Source organism: Fistularia commersonii, chromosome 16 (genome assembly GCF_037954325.1).
Source record: "Fistularia commersonii isolate RoL2024-O1a breed Wild chromosome 16, RoL_Fcom_v1.0, whole genome shotgun sequence".
Classification (NCBI taxonomy): Eukaryota; Metazoa; Chordata; class Actinopteri; order Syngnathiformes; family Fistulariidae; genus Fistularia; species Fistularia commersonii.
The window spans coordinates 10,040,878-10,059,218 of record NC_141299.1 but is presented as its reverse complement, the minus strand read 5'-3'; the positions used below and the strand labels follow the sequence as shown (position 1 = coordinate 10,059,218).

The 18,341-nt window shown below is 42.9% G+C and overlaps 1 protein-coding gene across 7 annotated transcripts in view; it reads right to left on the bottom strand.

Moving 5' to 3' along the window:
- The window catches only part of tle2a (TLE family member 2, transcriptional corepressor a), a 37,537-nt gene that overhangs the window by 517 nt on the left and 18,679 nt on the right, over positions 1–18,341 (bottom strand). Inside the window, exons 3-19 of one of the 7 annotated variants that reach the window (XM_086162456.1) lie at positions 13,798–13,861; positions 10,465–10,509; positions 8,565–8,627; positions 8,043–8,147; positions 7,424–7,634; positions 7,107–7,126; positions 6,248–6,343; positions 5,891–5,935; positions 5,324–5,485; positions 4,471–4,597; positions 3,408–3,607; positions 3,130–3,209; positions 2,317–2,566; positions 1,978–2,225; positions 790–937; positions 499–649; positions 165–241 (exon numbers count right to left, since the gene is read on the bottom strand). In XM_086162456.1, coding sequence (XP_086018582.1) covers positions 165–241; positions 499–649; positions 790–937; positions 1,978–2,225; positions 2,317–2,566; positions 3,130–3,209; positions 3,408–3,607; positions 4,471–4,597; positions 5,324–5,485; positions 5,891–5,935; positions 6,248–6,343; positions 7,107–7,126; positions 7,424–7,634; positions 8,043–8,147; positions 8,565–8,627; positions 10,465–10,509; positions 13,798–13,861 — 2,092 coding nt within the window. The remainder of the gene's footprint in view (positions 1–164; positions 242–498; positions 650–789; positions 938–1,977; positions 2,226–2,316; positions 2,567–3,129; positions 3,210–3,407; positions 3,608–4,470; positions 4,598–5,323; positions 5,486–5,890; positions 5,936–6,247; positions 6,344–7,106; positions 7,127–7,423; positions 7,635–8,042; positions 8,148–8,564; positions 8,628–10,464; positions 10,510–13,797; positions 13,862–18,341) is intronic. The other 6 variants (XM_086162457.1, XM_086162458.1, XM_086162459.1 and 3 more) reach the window with 6 other exon arrangements.

Sequence of the window (18,341 nt, the reverse complement as noted above, 5' to 3'; positions counted from 1 at the left end):
GTCTGTGATCTAATTTGATAATATTGATTGAGAAATCATTTTCTAAAAGCATAATGTTTTCATTTTAAGATTTTTTTAAGATTTAATCCAACAACAACATTGATAATAAGCAGTCTATTTATGATTCAGGCCACTTATAGAGCATACAACCGACTACAGCCTACCTGGAATATGCTGGATCCGTAGGGTGTCCGCCACGCGTTCAGGAGGTTATCTTTGCCGGTGCTCACGAACCATTTACCTAAAGGACAAAACACACACACACACAGCCGTCACCTGATAAAGTCTTGGGGCGGCTGAGATATAGAGGAACCTCTGAAGAGGTGGAGCTCTTATAAGGAACTGATTTGAAAAGGAAGCGACAGAATTTTCTGAAAAATGAAAGAACCAGACAGTTGTACCGCCTCGGTGTGATTAAACACCTGCAGGTAATGTGATGTAACCGAACCATCACAATCAATCTAGTCTGTATGTGCACGCGTGTGCACGTGCACCCACCGCAGTAGGCGAACTTGAGAGAGAGAACGCAGCTCTCGTGAAGATGCAGCTGATACTTGTCGGGTTTGGAGACGTGCAGGACCTCTACGTTGCTGCTCTCCATCCCCACAGCCAGCCACTCGCCAGTTGGACAGTAACCTAGAGAAAAGATCTGCAGACAAAAACAGGAATAAGACAAAGAAAGAACGGGGACATGAGGGAAAACAAGCCGAAACGAAGGTGGTATCATTGGCATTGCTTCACTTTCATCTGTCGAGATCACGATGAGTTTTATTGGCATCTCATTCGTACCTGCGAGGTGAAGTCATGCTGCTGGAGCTGGCGTCCCTCTCTTAGGTCCCAGCAGCGGACGGTGTTGTCCAGTCCCCCCGTCCACAGCTTGGTGCCGTCATTGGAGATGTCAATACAGCTTGCTCCATCTGTGTGACCCTGGAACTGCCTGTAAAATAAACAAATCTGAGATAAATCCACCTAAATGCATTACCCCGCCCTCAGATAAGTCAGATTTCGAGCCTCTGGCTTCATTTTCCGCACTCTCCCCAGGGCTGGAATCTCGCTCTTCGGCCCTGTTCTTCTGGCCCCTTCGAAAACGCTTCACTAAACAAATCTTAACGGCTTCAGCTTCTCCGTGAGGGAGGGGGATTTATTTATTTGGATCCCGACAAACATGGAATTTCTTCTACATGCTTTGATTTCGATATACCGCTTGACAGACCTTTGTTTAGTATATGTTGTATACAAAACATCTACTGTATACTATACAGCACATGATTTGTATCTTCACCCCCAGCAAATACTAAGTTTGGTCTCTTAAAAGAGCTTATTTCCAACAAAACACATTCAAATTTGAAATTCTCTCTAAACTGCTCCATAAAAAGGAAAAAAAAAAAACCCAAGAACTCGGTTCTATTAATGACAGGTACTTCAAGTATGCAAAAGATGCATTTTACTGCAGTTCATTTGAGCTCAATATACTTTACCTGTCGCAGTTAATACCAAATAACGGAGTAGAAAAATAAAGAGTATCTCCATGAAATCTAATTAAAGAAAAAATGTTTTAGCTGTCGTAACGTACTAATGTGTGAATTAAGGGCCGTTATTAAGGGGAGTAAAATGATCAACATCAACTACAAAATCTCAATGCAGGTCGAGTACATTTGGAAAAGGTGAGGGTAATAAAAACAGATAAAATCATATCGCTATGAAACGTCTTCTGATAACAGTTTATTTTTAGAAAAGGGATGTCCATTTTTTCCTAGGCTGAGGTCAGTCAAACTGCTCAATCTGTTGATTATCCAGGTTTGTTTCCCCTCTCTACCCATACTAAAGGGATTGAGAAATTCTTAAATTCACTAATGGGCAAATCATCCAGCCTCTCTCCTTTCTTATATCCTCTCCTTTTGTCTTTTTATACCTTTTGGAAGAGACGGCAGTTTTTTTTTCCACCTGCAGGGTTCGATCATGCTAGTCTCAGCTCACCTGACCAGCGTTTGGTTGTGAAGGTCCCAAACGACTATGTTTCCGTCGCTGCAGCAGGAGAAGCAGACCTTATTGTCAGGGGAGATGGCCAGGGCGTAGCAGGCAGGCGCAGACGATGTCAACTCTGCCTTAATGCGAGGAGTGGGTGTGGCCAAATCCCAGATTGACAGCGTGCTAGCCTCCCCGCCAACAATCAAAGTCCGACCATCGGAGAGCAGCTTACAAGAACGGATGTAGTTATCCCTGTTCTGATTGGATAGAAATAACATGCAAAAGAATTGTTTTTGAAAAAAAATAGCTCCATTTTTTTTTTCATAGAATAAACATTGCAAAGCTCACCAGGCAGTCCAGCTGGGCCATGGGACTCTTGCTTCCCGGCTGGCTGATGTCCCACACCTTGACGCAGCCCTTCCCTCCGGTGTAAACGTGGCGTGTCGAGGTGCTGATTGTGACGGCGCACACCACTTCCCCGTGGCTCAGGGTGTGGATCTGCCGAGCGTGGCGGGGGATTCCCGGGCCGAGCAGAGCGTCAGGGGGGAAGGGAACTGGCTGCATCTGGCCGTCCGCGCTCACGTGAAAAGAGTAGGCACTGGAGGAGAAAAAAAATGCATCCAGAGTGATGAAGAACTAAAATGGGGTAAAGGCCGATTTAACGTAAAAGATAAAGTATTGATAAGTATTATAAGCATTTATTCTATTACAAAAAGTTTCCCAGTGTTTTCATGACAGAATTATTCCTTAAAACCTTCTCTTCTTAATAATTTCAACATTTTAGAACATGGTCATTCACACATGAAAGCTTTAATGTGACAGTTATGACTAACATCTGAAGATCTGTATTTTAATGGTAATCGAACTGAAGGTGTCATGAGAAGAAGAATGAAATCAGTTTTCCTTTATTTTGGCCTTAGCCTATTTATTTTGCCTATTTATTACTTCATTTATTTCTATTAATTTATTTTGTGCTGTAAGTGTTTTTGGATGAGGCATTAAAAGTCATTACTTAATTCACACTGTTACCACTGATTCTTTAGATTCAAAGTCTCTTTTGTAGTTGTTTAGCATTTTGCAACTGAAATTTGAGCTTTCTAGTGCAGTTTGTTTTGTATAGGTGAAGATTTGGCTCAGGGCTACCAGGGGAAACAATCTTACGGTTTTCCGGAGGCAGCTGATTGCAGACTGGCAGCAAGCCCAGGGACCCTCATATGTGGATGTGGAGACTCATAGCCCACCTAGAAGAAAGAGGGGTACTTTATGTGAGGAGAAAACAAGAACTACTGAAAAATACCTCGCCAATACTAACATAGAGGGACAATATTAGATGCAAGCAGATGATATATCCCTCTGCTGCCCTCTGATGGGTTTGTGTTTGAGGTATCATATGACAGTGAGACTGAAAAGACACATTTTCTACAAAGACTCGAGCTCACCACGGGGGATCTGCCGTAGCCTGCAGCAGCAGCCGCTGCCGCCGCTGCCGCCGCTCCGTTCATTTGTGGGGAGACCAAGTGGAGGCCGGCTCCGTAACCTGCCGCTCCAGACAGGTCCCCATTCACCCCTGGGGGAGGCAATCCAAAAGCACCTGGAGGATATGCTCCCTGCACTGCCAACGGGTTCCTCAGACCCAGGGCTGTTCACAGGAAAACAGGAGGAGAAGACAAGAGAGTTAATTTGTTGTTAATAATTCAAAAGAGGAAATTATTGATGAAGGGAAAGAATGTGTGTCGGTAATTCAGAGAGCTTTGTCTATCACTTCAGCGAAGGCTAGAATATGCTCCATATTTTAGTTAGGTGACTGCAGAGTCTTGCAATATACATGTCAGACAGCTGTGACTGACAGGCTGGGAACAAGCTGCTGTGATGAAAGGCACCAATGAAGGCGGTGTTAGACCGCTACTGACCCCTGCTGGCCACCGTACCTCCCTGCAGCCAGTGTGTACATATTAGTGCAACGCATTTGTTTTCGTCATGTGAAATAGATGTATCCACGATTGCATATATGTGCATACATCGCACACAGCCTTTGTGTTTGTGGACACACAAAAGTGACAGCAGGTGATGTGGGAAAGCAATACTTTGGAATAAATGGATGCTCTGTATGAACCGGTGCACAGTCATAGTCAATCACATCTCCTAATCTTTTCATTTAAAAACCGAGGAGCGCTGAATATTTTTGCCCACAGCTGCATATTAAGTCCAGATGGTGGTCGGTAGTGGGGAGACGGTTGACACCCATACTCAGTATTGAGTCCAATGTTGATGGAATCATTACATTTAACACGGCGAGTACAAACGACAGGCCCGTCTCTGAAATTACCGAGTCATATTTTCCATTGCTTCCCTGTATGAATTAAATGGTCACATCATGGCTGGAAACATTTGTCTTTTCAGTCTCCTGAGCAACGCGGAAAGAACTATTTCCATTGAAGACCCTTTCAACTACAACTCCTTTGGACTAGTTGCGCAAAACAGATGAAAGTGCAAGGTTGTTACCTAAGGGATCAACGCCAGGCTTGCCTGGGATGGGCCGGAACTGCGGGGGGCCACTGGGTCCAGGGGTGTTTGACTCTTGAGACATGGGGGTGCCTGGCTTCATTCCTGGAGTGTTGGACTTCTCCCTCTGGAGGGGAGATAACGAGAGAGAGAGAGAGAGAAAGAGAGAGCGAGAAACATTAAAAAGGATGGTAGAAGGTACAGCACAATTATAGGAAGATACAGAGAGAGCCACAAGATGTGGATCTGACTGCAGGTCAGTGCAGTGCGGCTGGGGAGGTAATGAAAGTATAATGAAAACAATGACCCCGCACGAAGTAGCAGTGATGGCATGGACAAGCCGACATCCTATTTATATATTGTGCCTGGTCTGCATACCCGTGTTAGCAGAATTGTTGGTGGTTGCATACTAACTTGAAGAAGAGGCTGACACAGGCCTCTTAACAAAAATTAGATCTACATCTTAGACAGGCTCAAATCATTTAGAAATATCGATTTAAGAGACCAAAAAAAACTCCACTAAAGAGTCCTTGGAATCCCATTTTGATCAAATTGAGGCTTGAGATTTTAAACTAAACAAGAACATAAATAAATAAATAAACTATATGTCAAGTCATTTGGATGAAAAGGAGCAACATGGTCCTTTATCAGACCAAGCCCCTAAAAGCCCCACAGAGTTTCTTTATGAATACATAATCAGTAGCTTGAACGAGGCAATAACTGAGCAAAACAATCTGGGAGCGACAAACGCTGAGGAATGTTAAGCATGTTTGCAATAATGACACAAAGCGTGTAGAAAATTGTTAAATTCCCCTGCAGCACAGACGGCATGGTGTATAAGTGTGCACAGTACCTGTGGGGCTTCCTTGGTGCGGGAAGGGGAGGCAGCGCTGCTGGAGGATGCCAAGGAGGTGGGGCTGGCCTGCGGGGGGCCGTCCTTACGGGATGGCGGCATCTTGTCCAGGCCGTTCTCCCTGGATGAATAGGACTGAACGCTGCGGGGGGACGACGGGTCCTGAATTCAAAGAGCACATTCATCAGACTCAATGGATGCAAAAGGTTCTGAGCTCACTGGACACCTTGATACTCTTATCATATTAAACTAACTTGGCAATTTGGCAACCTCTTCTAGCTCATTCAACAACAGTGAGTTTTCCACCCCTTCCTCTACAAAAGCATTTTTTCCCCACCCACTTTATAAAACAGTCATTCTGGGAAAAGAACATTAAACAATGTAAACTACAAGGATAGAACATCAGTTCTTTATTATTATGTAGATCAGAAGAGGAGGACGTGCAGATAAGCAGAGGTGAGGCAGGGCGGAGGGGTTTATTATGATCATTATTCAAATAGTCCTGCTCGGTGTTTATGTCTTTCCACGCAAGTGAAAATCAGTAAAATGAGGCAGACGCCTACTAACCTCATCGACCACCAAATTATCATCACTCTTGTCTGCATCACTGCCCTGCAAGAGCAAAGATAAAGGATTAGATATTTGGCACTGCTGTCTGATGGGCATTCAACATGGCAAAAATGTAACAAAAAAGCCATCAGTCACAGAAATGCGGGGGCCGGCGTGTGATCCCTGTTTGCCGCCGTGATGTGAAATAAATTTGTAGTTCAAACATTTATTTATGATGTTTAAAGGTTGGAAGAAATTCCAAGATAAAAGCCTGAGTACAAGCAATCCCTTCTGATCCTTCTCACAATAAATCACAGACATAGCATGCTTTCGCATTTGAGGATAGGGTAGAGGGTCTTCATAAAGCATCCTTACATAGTCTGTCATGAACTCTTTCTCATCAGCTTTTCGTTTCTTGCCATTGCTGAGGTAGTCTGCTGGCCGACCCTTATCCCCATTGGACAGGGAGCTCTGCAGAGGGAGGGGGGGTTGAATCGAGGATAGAAGGAGAAAGAGGACAAGAGCAATGCAAAAAATGTAGGTGGGTGTGGAGGAGGGGGGTGAAGAGAGGGGAATGAGGGCAGAAAGTAAGGAAGAGGGCGATAATGAGGTGAAAGGAACTGCATAAATCATGTCAGAGTCATAAACTGCGGAGACGAATATAAAAGAATATCAGCGGCCATCGATCGCCAGGCACGCTAAAGGAGCGAAGAAAGAGAGAGAGAAAGACGGCAGCTCAATTTCTTTAAGGCAGTGGGAGGGAAAAAATCTGTAGTTTTGTATGTGCTGCACATTTTATAAAAAAATAAAATAAAAAAAAAAAGTCTTCTATTATTTTGTGCTGAGAAATCTACCACAGTCTAAAAAGTAAAAGTAAAAGTTACTGTCTAAAACCTGACCAAACCTCCTCCTGAGACCTTTCCTGTGATCATAAAATGAAAAATAACGCTTGCTTTTACAGCACAGACCAAGTTGTACTGAATGATCACCAGTTAAAACTACTGGGATTCCCTGAGAAAATGCTGCAAAAAGACATCCCGGTGAAAAAATATTTTGTAGTGGATTCTCTTTTCATGACATTTAAATAAATTATGTCTCTATATCTCCATTACAGAAAATAATATAGATTATTTTAAGGAATTATCAAGGGTGAGGTGTCATGAGTGTATTTTGCATGTGAGATTGGGCATGCTTTGATTTGAGTGGGTTCAATGATTAATGATGTTGTACTCACTGGTCCTGCTTCACGATCTGCTTCCAGGCAAAATAACCCAACGCACCCAAGTGATGGCCGCAGGACAGCAAATGCAACAAGGGACAGAACAGAAAGTGGAAGAATGTTTGTCATGCAAAGCCAATCATTAATATCAATAGTCTGATGAACTGGTGTTTGTTTACTCTTGAGAAATACTTAGCTTGACTGGAATTACGATCCAGTCTACCACTATCCCTGTATCATCTACGATGTATATGCTTTCATCCAAAGCACAAAAACTGAAACAAAAATTAAAAAAAAAAAAAAAAAAAAAACTATTTCAGGTGTTTCCTCACCTCTGTGGTGCTCTGCAGCAGCCGCAGCGGCTGCTGCCTCCAGGTGGGCCCTTTCATCCTTGGCAGCTAACTGGGCCCCAAGAGCCCCAGATAGGGCCAGTAGGCCAGACCCTCCACCGAGTGCCAGGCTGGGGTGGGGCAGTCCTGATGGGTGTGGGCCCACTGGCAAGCCCTGGGCATGCTGGGAAAGATGCTGGGCCTGAAGCTGCTGCTGCAGAGAGAAAGGAAACAAGAAAGAGGGGGAGAGGAGACAGATGGAGACTGGGTTGACTTGCAAGCGGAGGAAAAGGTGGCTTGACAGGAAGAGATTAAGAGGAGAAAGAAGGAAAAAAGGGAACTAAGTAGTGCTACTTGCACAAAAGGAGAAATGCAGAGGTCAGGGCAGTGGGTCTTTCGGTGGGGTCGCAAATCCGTATGTTTGGAAGATCAAGTGACAAATATGGAGGAATCAAATTTGCATTAAAAAAAGAAAAAAACATTTTAGAATTAAAGATCCATCCTTTTGAAACATATAGCCAATGAATTTGAGTGAATTTAGAGTGGGGTCAAAGAATGCCTCAATTTTAATAAAGGAAAAACAGGGGGAAAAAATTAATAAATGGGAGGATAAGGTACACACGCTATGAGGCAGAGGGGGGAGCCCACGTACCCCTATCGAAGCATTTAACTCCCCCATGGTCACCTGTTTGGCGCGCTCCATAGCCTGGACCACCTGTTGTTGATGCTGTGAAACAAACCAAGAGATCAGTGAGGGCTAGTTAAACTAAAATAAACACTTTGGCTCAAATTCCAATGGTTTTTTTTTTCTGAATTAATTTAAATGTCATTAGAATGAAAACATATTCATACTTCCACAAACATATTGTTGAATATTTAAATGCTTTGCTGTGGGAATTACATGAACGGATACAATCATTTGGTCATCAAGGAAAATGAACGTGCTTTGAAGTTCTATCCATCTGTAACTGTCTGGGTCTGTTACTGCTTATTGCGTGTGTGCATGTGTATACACTGCGTGGGCCGCTGTAGAGCAGGATAGAAAGTGGATGAATGCAGAACTGTGTGTGTGTGTGTGTGTGTGTGTGTGTGTGTGTGTGTGTGTGTGTGTGTGCGTGCGCCTTCACACGTGTATGCATCCCACCTCCTGTGACAGGAATGGGATGAGCTGAGCACAGATCACATTCAACCGTTTGGCAATCTCCGTCTGGGGAGGGAAAAAAAAAAGATACTGTCACTTTGATGAATAAACACAAACACTTGCAGAGCACAGATTGAGCACAAACAACAACAAAAAAAACACATAAAAGCTTACAAACAATATACACACACACAGTGTGGCTGTGGCCTGTTTCTACCAAGGCCAGTGTGGTAAATATTTCAGCTGCTTACATCTGGTCCCTGCAAATGGAAACTCTGCCAGGGAGTTTGGCTAAAATATTCATGGACAGCATCTGCTGTGGCCACAGCTAGCCCACACAGAGAGAAAGAGTGTGTGTGTCTTTGTGTGTGTGTGTGTGTGTGTGTGTGTGTGTGTGTTTGATTTCTGCGCTTGTGTGAGTGTATGTCTTTCGTGCAAGGGGTCAGCATTGTCTCCTTCCACATTTTGTCCTCCTCCATCCATCTCTATCCATATATCACTCTTCACAAATGCCTTGTTACATTTCTCCTTTCCCCACATTAGGACGGTAATAGGTGTTATAAGTTCTGTAGCAAGCACACGCACGCACACCACATACACACCACACAATCCAACAAGGCCGTTAAGGCCAGTAATAATATGCATGTGGAGATCATGACAGCATCATTATGGCCGTGGGCTGTCTTGTTGACAGAAACTGTGTGTGTGTGTGTGTGTGTGTGTGTGTGTGTGTGTGTGTGTGTGTGTGTGTGTGTGTAATAGCTTAGCATGTGGGAGAATACGTGTATACATGTACACACGCTTTGCCCACCCCATTCTCTCGCTTAAGTGATTTATTGATGCTGGACTGAACTTCCACCCCCTCCTTCTTTCTTGTTCTTCCTCTCTTGCTCTCCCTCTCATTCCTCTTTCTTGCCCACATGTCTACCTCCCTCCATTCTCCATTTTTCAGTCAGGCAGCGTGTGCTAACCCTCCCTCCCCCCCTTCTTCCCCTTCAACCCTTGAATCCATCACCCCCACCCCCAGGGGACACACAATGATTTCTTGTTAGAGAACTCCAACTACTAAATGACATCTTCAAGAGAAAGCGAAGGGAGAGAGAGACTGTGAGCAATTGAGAGGAGGATGAAGCAAGGAGGAGAAAATGGAACAGAGGAAATGAAATGAGGAGGTGGAGGAAGTAAAGGAGGAAGAGGAGAAGAAAAGGGCAGATTGGTTTCTGAAATGACAGACAATGAAACAGGGATGTGGGGGGAGACAGAAGGATACAAGAGAAACAGAGTGAGGGCAGAGAGGAAAATCAAGAGTGGGTCGGGGGGTGAGTGGCAGCGTCTTGTCAAGTGAAACCATTAAGATGGTGAAATGAATGGAGTTTGTGCATAGACAAAAGGAAAGCAGTGACCTGTTATAAAGTGAAATTCAGCATGGATGGTACTGTATGCGAGAGGTGTGCATGAGTGTGCGCGCGCGCACACACACACACACACAGAAAAATAAATCAATAAAAAGAAAGGGAAACAAGGAAGTTGATAGAAAGCCATTCAAAATGGGTAGTGGTGGAGAGAAAGCAAATGGGGGAAAAATGAATGATGGAGAACAGACAGGCAGGATGGAAGTGGAAGTGTTGGGTGGATAAATGGAGAGAAGGAGCAGGAACAGGCAGAGGTTTGTAATGGGCCGGACAGGAGGCTGGTCAGGAGCACGGGGGGTTCATACTGGCAAAACTAATTATGTTTGTGGATCCTATTAACACCTACACAGCGCTACACTATTGGATACTGACACAACAGGACGGGGACAGACTTACAAGAAAATCATGCAAAGCTGATAGAGAAAAGAGGGAGAAGCGATAAGGGTACAGGCGTCAACATCCAGGATGAGAGAGATATGAAGTTTACTTACTTGTTTGTGCATTTCGATGTTAAGGCCATAGGACATCTCATAATACTGAAACACAGAAACGAACAGTCAACCAATATGGTGGTGCTCAAACTGTGTAGAGCAGGCAAAGTAAATTTCACACTGCATTATTTATCCTGGATTGATATAAAGAAAAAAATTATAAAGACTCGATGAATCCCCCTGTTGAATCTTTAGCAAAACAATAGGTTTATTAAAATTTTTTAAAAATGATCTTAGGTATCAGGAATCATTTATGCCGCAACTGCAAAAAATATTCTTACAAATGAGGTTTATTTTTTCTTTTCATGACATGAATGCCAAATCAATCAAAATTTGTTTTTACTGGAAAACAGATCAGGCATTATATTGCTTGAATTGTGAGTCATGTTCACGTAAAACAATATCTGTTAAATCATTCTACACCCACATAGATGCTGTGTGAAAATGAATGCTAGTGGAGGATTTACATTTGAACATGCCGATGGGTCACTAAAAGAACAGTACCACTAATTTCCACTGCAAATCAGAGGTAGTGAGATGACCCTTATGGATGTGTTTGGGAGGCCATGAGGAATGGAGGAATAAAAACCTCAGTCAGGCAGAGGAAGGTGAAACACTATTCCATAATCCTGTATAATTTGAGCCATTTGACCCCGGCTCTTATAAAAAAAGCACAAGAAGCTGTGTGCACTGCAGGAGAAGAGATGAATGCCACAGACAGGTAGAGTGAGACAGGTGAGGTTCTCTTCCTTCCTCTGTCTCTATCTACCTTCAGAGGTTGATGAAAAGGAAAGCATTTTAAAGTCAGATGCCTTGAAAAAGTGACAGGCTGACATTTGCTTTTCAGCGTGGCTGGTTGTGGAGCGAAGATTGGCAGCTGGGCAGCCGGAACATTCTGGCAGAATGGGAGAGGAGATGGCAGGGGTCCTCTCTCTCCAGACACTTCTTCTTGGCAGTTGGCACTCACATGTGTGCAGGTGTGTGCATCTGTAGCACAAGTTTGCGACTGTGTAGGTGTGTGCTTTGCGAGGGCGTTTCCCAGAGTGTGTGTTCTCTTGATGCATGTACTCCACTCTCACCCGCTCTCTCGCTCACTCGCTCTCTCTCTCTGTGTTTGTCTGTGTGCCTCCATAAAAGATGCCTTTCTTGGCAGCTGGCAGCTCTGCTTGACAGTTGGTGTGCCAAGTTTCATCTGTTGCCTGGCAACACCCAAACTCCTCCAATTCATCAGCCAGAAAAGGAGACCTAGCCTGTGGTTGATGCTCCGCTCATCAGTGAAGAAAGAAAAAAAAAAAAAATGAAATTCCCTCACAAGTCCCCTACTTTGTGCCTTGAATGCCACATAACTCTTTTTGGCAAAGCAGGTTCTGGGCAACCTTCACTCAGTCAGCTGTGGTTCCATCCCTGATCGCAGATAAATCAAGGCTGGGTATTTGTGAGCTAAAGACTTTGGGTCTGTATTCTAAAGGATAAGTGATCAACAAAGAGGCCAAAATATCCAATGGGACACCTTTGAGTGGCACCACTGCAGAGGAGGCTCAGAGGAAAGTTGCTGGGTTTTGTGTTTCTTTTTTTGTCAAAGTCAACCTGGGTGGATTTGTGTGCTTCATTTGTCTGGCTGACATCTATGACACAAAACACTATTTGGAGAGATGTGAGTCTGCCCTCAGTGGGAAGATAAAACAGAACCAGAAAAAAAATTTGTAAAAGAATTTTTTTTGTGCCTGGTGACGCCACGTATGATCACAAAAACTACAAAATACCCAAAATAGGGATTAATGGTTTTACTCTGCAGGCACATCACACTGTCTTTGTACACTTGACTCTTCATTATTACCTCCTCTACACAGTCCACCATTGTGGATTATCACTGACGTCTCTGTAAGAAATAATGAAATTCTGGGAGCAATTGTGGTTTCTCCATATCGTTTTTCCGTTGGGTCCATGAACCGGAGCAGCACAAAATAAGTTACAAAAATGTATCGATATAAAAGAATATTTGATTGCAAATAGCAAGAAATTTAACAGTTACAATACATTCTGAAAAAAAAATGAACTAAGATGTGAATTATAATTTGTAACATCTGCGACAACCACAATTTCCTGGAACCGAAGGTGGAGAGCACCTTGCTGGGCAGACACCACAATTTAAACTGGATTCTGCAATACCTGCACGTGGGTCTGTCTAGCATTCCAGTGCTCCACAGAGGCATAATGTGTACAACTAGAGAGTAGGAATCTAGGAAAAAAATAATCCACTGTTATGGCTGTCTACCTCTACTACCTGCTCGGCGAGAGAATTTTCTTCCCCCATTAGTTCTTTTTTTAATGCATTTTATTGGGCATGTTGAGGAATAACATGGCTGTAATATCCCCACCGTGCACGGACTGTTTATACACATTTTCCCAATCAAAAAGTAGAAGTCTTTTTTCCTCATTTGGAAAAAAAGATGGGGGAAAAAAGTCAGCGAGCATTTCTACTTTGACAAGATAAAGCCATGATTGCAGGTGTTCCCTCTGATGGGGTCTATAAAAGTCTATCACGAACGTGCCAGGTTTTATATCCACGGCCCATTTCCAAAAGCTAAACCTATAGAGGTCAACTGGCGTGTGAGTAGGTTGGAACCATCATGATCACAAGATATGTTTCTGACTAAGCATTTGTGAGTTTCAGGACTATTGAGCATGTCAACATGTTTTCCGTCGCTGGAAGAACCCGAGCTGTGCACAGTGGAGAAATGGAACAACATTCGCGCTCCATGGGCCTCAATCAATAATCTCATTCTTCAGGGAGGAGATGCCTCACTTTAATAAATGAAAATGGTGGTCGCACACATTGTTGAAAGGGAAACATTAAAAACAGACTTCTTTCTCATTCGTTGCCGCAGGTATTGAAGGGCTATTTTTGTGGGCTGGGGCAGGGGGCTGCTAATTGTTGATTTCCTTGAACAATCTTAGTCAAGAATGTTGAAGTACTGCCTTTTCTTCTTTTTCTCATTTTGGGTGCCATGTTTATCAATGTTTAGTTTTTTTAATTTAATTATTACCTCCATACTTATCTCTACTGGTACATAGAGTAGATTATCTAAAGACGAGCTCTGGACAGATGTGAGATTTGAAGAACAAGATGTGTAATTACAGTTCTTAAGATGGCCCACCTGCGCAAGTGCTATTTGTTCTGAAGTCTGATGGTAAGAGTGTGTGGTCTTGTGTGTGTGTTTTTCAGTGAGTGTTCGGCAGCTGTTAGGGGATGAAAGGGATTCTCAGGGCCTGGCATTGCACTTGGTTTGAGTGAATGTTGAGAGAAGTGGTTTCTGTATTCGTGTGTCTCACCATAACATAGTGTCTCTGGATCTCCGTCTTCTCTGTGGCCAGTTTCTCACACTCGAGTTTCAAACTGCAAGTAAAAAAAAATAAAAAAGTAATTGAGTTGAGTCTTTTAACCTATTGGAAAACAACACAACAAGAGCAAGTAAACTGTTTGTCTTAGCTTGCTATGCATTTTAAACAAAAACAGACCATGGAATTAGTGACATAACTGAAAAAAAAATCTCAATCTCCACTTCATCCTCTCCATTGCTCCACATCTTCTATACTTAGTGGAGGAGACGAAACCAGAGTGAGTGGTGTGCAGGCAACCCATTATCAGCTCAGGGTAGAGCAGAAATAGACAAAGTCACGCTTGAAGCCTGAAACCCAGCCAAGACTGCAGGCGAGAGCAGCTCAAGGGGTTTGTGTCATTCTGGGCGATTTTCAATCTTCCCATGTGTCCTCTCACTTCAACCCACGTGGTTGCTTCACTAATTATCAGCCAGCTTGTTTGTCTTTCTCTGTCTTAACCAAGCTACATAGCCTCTCGGTTAAGTGGGTCAAATGTAGCGTGGGGCATTTCATTTACACAAAACTATCTAAGATTATAACAAGTTGCTCCAATAACTTCCAGCAAAACCAAAGCCCTTTTCAGCTGTTAGCCCAGTGTTCAAGAATGCAAACTGTGTTTTTTTCCCCACAGGTGCACAGGTTGGAACTCAGAAGCACACTCAAGGCTGCGATTAGCTTGTACCTTGCGTGGTTTGTTTGTGTCATAAACACTTCTTACCTAATAAAGTGTGCGAAAAGCAAAATGCGTTCAATTTGCCCCCCAAAAATCTAATAACACATCTAATCCATTGATACATTTCACTTGGAAGCATAGAAATGTATGTAGACTGGTGCTGCAATGTTGCTGTATGTAGAGTGTTGCTGCAAACCAGGTACATCTGGCTACAGCTGAGAGTCACTGTTATGTCATGTAAAGTGGACGGAGTAGTAAAAGAAGTGGTCATAGATGATGTAGCCAAAACGAAAAATATGATTTATCTCACAGCTTTGCTCTTATAAATTGTATTACTTTTTAAAGGAGTAATTAGTAACTCACGATAATCCCAGGGCAATATGGGAGCAACGCTGCTCATCACTACCTTCTTGTTATTGGCATTCAGGCTGAGCATCCCAGTCTAACACATGGGTATGAGCCACAGCCGCCCTAATGTATGACACTCTCACTCGCTCTCTCACTAACATCTACCTCATGTGTCCTACATATTTCTGTCTGTCCTCTGCATCTGCCCATCTCTCCCCATGCATGCAAACCAGTTCCTGGTGCACTCTAAAATTGGATAATGCCTATGGCTGGATTTGCAAATAGACATGCTACATATCTAAATCTGTTTGAGTAACAGGTCTAGGGACACAGAAACCTCCCTATTTACCCGTGAAACTCTTCTCTCAGACAGAAATCCCCCCAACCCAAAAAAAGAGGTAGTATATTTTTGCCCTCGACAGGTTACGCTGATTTGTTTGCGGACAGCAGATAGATTGATGAGGGGGTGAGGTGTTGTGGGAGGATCGTTTGGCGGAGGAAAATTGGAATATGATTAATACCGCAACATTACCCCCAGCCGCAACAGGTAATAACGGCCCCATCCGCTCCCATTCTCCAGCACCACACACACAAACACGCACTCACACATAATTGACTCATTTATCATTGCCAGCCATTTGAGGAGAAGAGAGACGAGGGAGGCGAGGGAGAGAAGCAGCACGAAGAGTGGGAGGACAGTGGTGTTGGAAAATGAAGGTGGAGGGTGGTAAGGATTAACACCCCTCTCCAATGATTTTATTACAGTGGAATTGCCCCTCGGCAGACGTCATTCTCAGCTGTGCTGAGAAATAATGCATCTATCATTAGTCTGGGTTTGGGTGCGTAGCTGCAATGAGAATGTCAGGACAACCTCACGATGTACCCGGGAATGCAGAGCTCAGACAAGAGTAGCACTTGTCTCGCATAGTGAGAACATGCCAGAAAAACAGCAGACAAGTACACAACTTTCTATCCAGTGTTGGTGAACCTTCTTGAAGACAAAGGATTAATTATTCACTAACTTAAGAGTTCATTTGAAAAGTGTAAAAACAGCAATGCAATATTGTAAAGAAACAGCGATCAAAAGCGTCGGCACTGATTGGTGAATTAAACGTTTTGTGGTATGATAAATACGTCTGCTATTCATATCAAGTCGAGCTTGGCAGTATATTGGCAACTTTTTCCAAAAAGATTGAAAGGTTCCAACGACACCAAAAATATATCAAGCAAATTTATTGTTTCATTGCTTTAATCATTTCCATATCCACAGAGATGGTCTGTAATCGCCAAATGCCTAATTGAAAACTATAAATTTGTGGCTAAATGTCTAGAGGACATTATGCCAAAGGCATCCTTGATGTTCCCCGAAAACCCCGATATGCAAGACATAGTTTAAACCAAAAGTTTATGAAAAAAAAATATTGAATGAGACTGACAAGAATTACTCTTCGATGCAGAAATAGGTTTGGTGGTTAGTGAAACTTAATTCAATGGAAAATTGAGTTATTTCCAAAAAGAAAAAAAAACACAACATTCCGTCATTTAAAAACAAATGCATGTCAATATAAGTAAAAAATTAATGAATAAATAAAACTTCAGGTCATTTAGAATGTGCCTAAGACACCATGGTGACAAGATGACCTGCTGAACTAATGAATAAAGACATAGCGGTAGCTTGCAGTTGAAGGGGTGAGCGTCATGAAATCTGTTCTCCATTTCTGAAACAACTCCATCACAACATTTTGTAGAAAACACAAAAAAGGTATATTTTATGCTCACAGGAAAGACCACAAGGTCACACTCAGAAAGCAAGAACTATTTTCTGTAAAATGGACTTCAAGGAAAGAAGCAAGTGTGTGCGTGTGTGTGCCATTATGTGACTGTAGGAGGATAAACGGAGGAGGGGATGGGTGGGGGTTGGGGTGATGAGGAGGAAAGCAGCAAGCAGGAAGTGGGTATTTCATGTTGAAATGATTGCCTGTAATAATTAGTCTTTGGCTCAGCACCATTTACTGGGGGGGGGGGCAGCAGGAAGGATGAAGAGAGAGAAGCAGCAACGCAGAGAAAACAAAAGTGAGGGTGTAAGGAAAAAAAAAGGGAAGAGAGTGTGTAATGGTGTGAGTACATGTCTGTGTGTGGGGATGGGGGGGGTTCCACAAATCTTTCACTGGCGGTGACAAGAGATAAGGTGATCAGCCGAACGCGCTACAAATCTGCAGCCTGCCAGCCTTCAGACAGCTCTGTCAGTGTAGCTCTGCAAGGGAACACACACACGCACGGGCATGGACACACTGAGGCAGCACACTCACCCAATACACCACACAGTACACGTAGGCGCACAAAATTTGACACATATGCAACCACACACATACACACACACACGCTTGCACACACACATACACTCAAGCTACATAAAAACACTGGCATGAATACAGAAACACATGGACGCAAGCGCTCTATCACACACACACACACACACGCACGCACGCACGCACGCACACACACACACACGCACGCACGTACGCGAGACCCTACAGACGGCGAAGCATCTAATTAAGACACTGCTTTTTGTAGAAATGTGCCAAATGCCTATTTAGTCTCCACCTTAGAAACAGTTTGCTGGGGAGAAAATGTCATTTTTTTCTATTGAGGTTTGTTTTTCTTAATCTTAATTTCTTAACTATCCCCCTCATTGATTATTTTGCTGAAAGGAGCAAAGACCATTTTTTTTATTTCTATGAAAGACTAGTACTCTGCTTGAGGCTGTTTTTTTCCTTCTTCATACAGAGATAGATTATAAGCAAATGTTAATATTTTCCCGGCCAAAAGCATCAGCATAAGCAGGATAAGGATGCCGGCACATTTCTAAATGAGATTAGGCCAGCTAAGAAACTTTGTTCTTCCTGATGATGAAACATAATTAGCTGCATACTGCTTGTGAGTGACTTTGAATAACACTTTTTCCCTCTCAGACAATGAGCACATGGTATTCACCACAAAATAAGTAAGTTTTAGAAGATTTCTCTCCTCTCTCAGCAGGTCATTTGTGCACTGTTAAACACAAAAAATCATTTTGTGAGCACCTGGACTGGGTATCAACACCCTGCTCAGCTATTTCATCTTTTAAAATTACATTTTATTGATGAATTTATTATCTAAACATATAAATGAAAGAAGGCCAAAAGCTATCTTTGAGTCCATCTTTGACAATGTTTTTATGATTGTAAAGTATTTTTATTCTTGGTGACTACTTGGACACAAGCCATGAAAACACTGACATGACCTTTGGGCAATGTATGTTTTTTCAATATCGGAATGAAACCTACAATTTAGCAATATTATATGGGGAAAGTTGATTAAAACTGTATTTGGGTAATTGTCAATAACATTTTAGACCACTGACTTTCACAAGGTCATGGCAAGTCAATGTGTATACAATGTGAGACACTGGTATATTAACAATGTCCATGATATA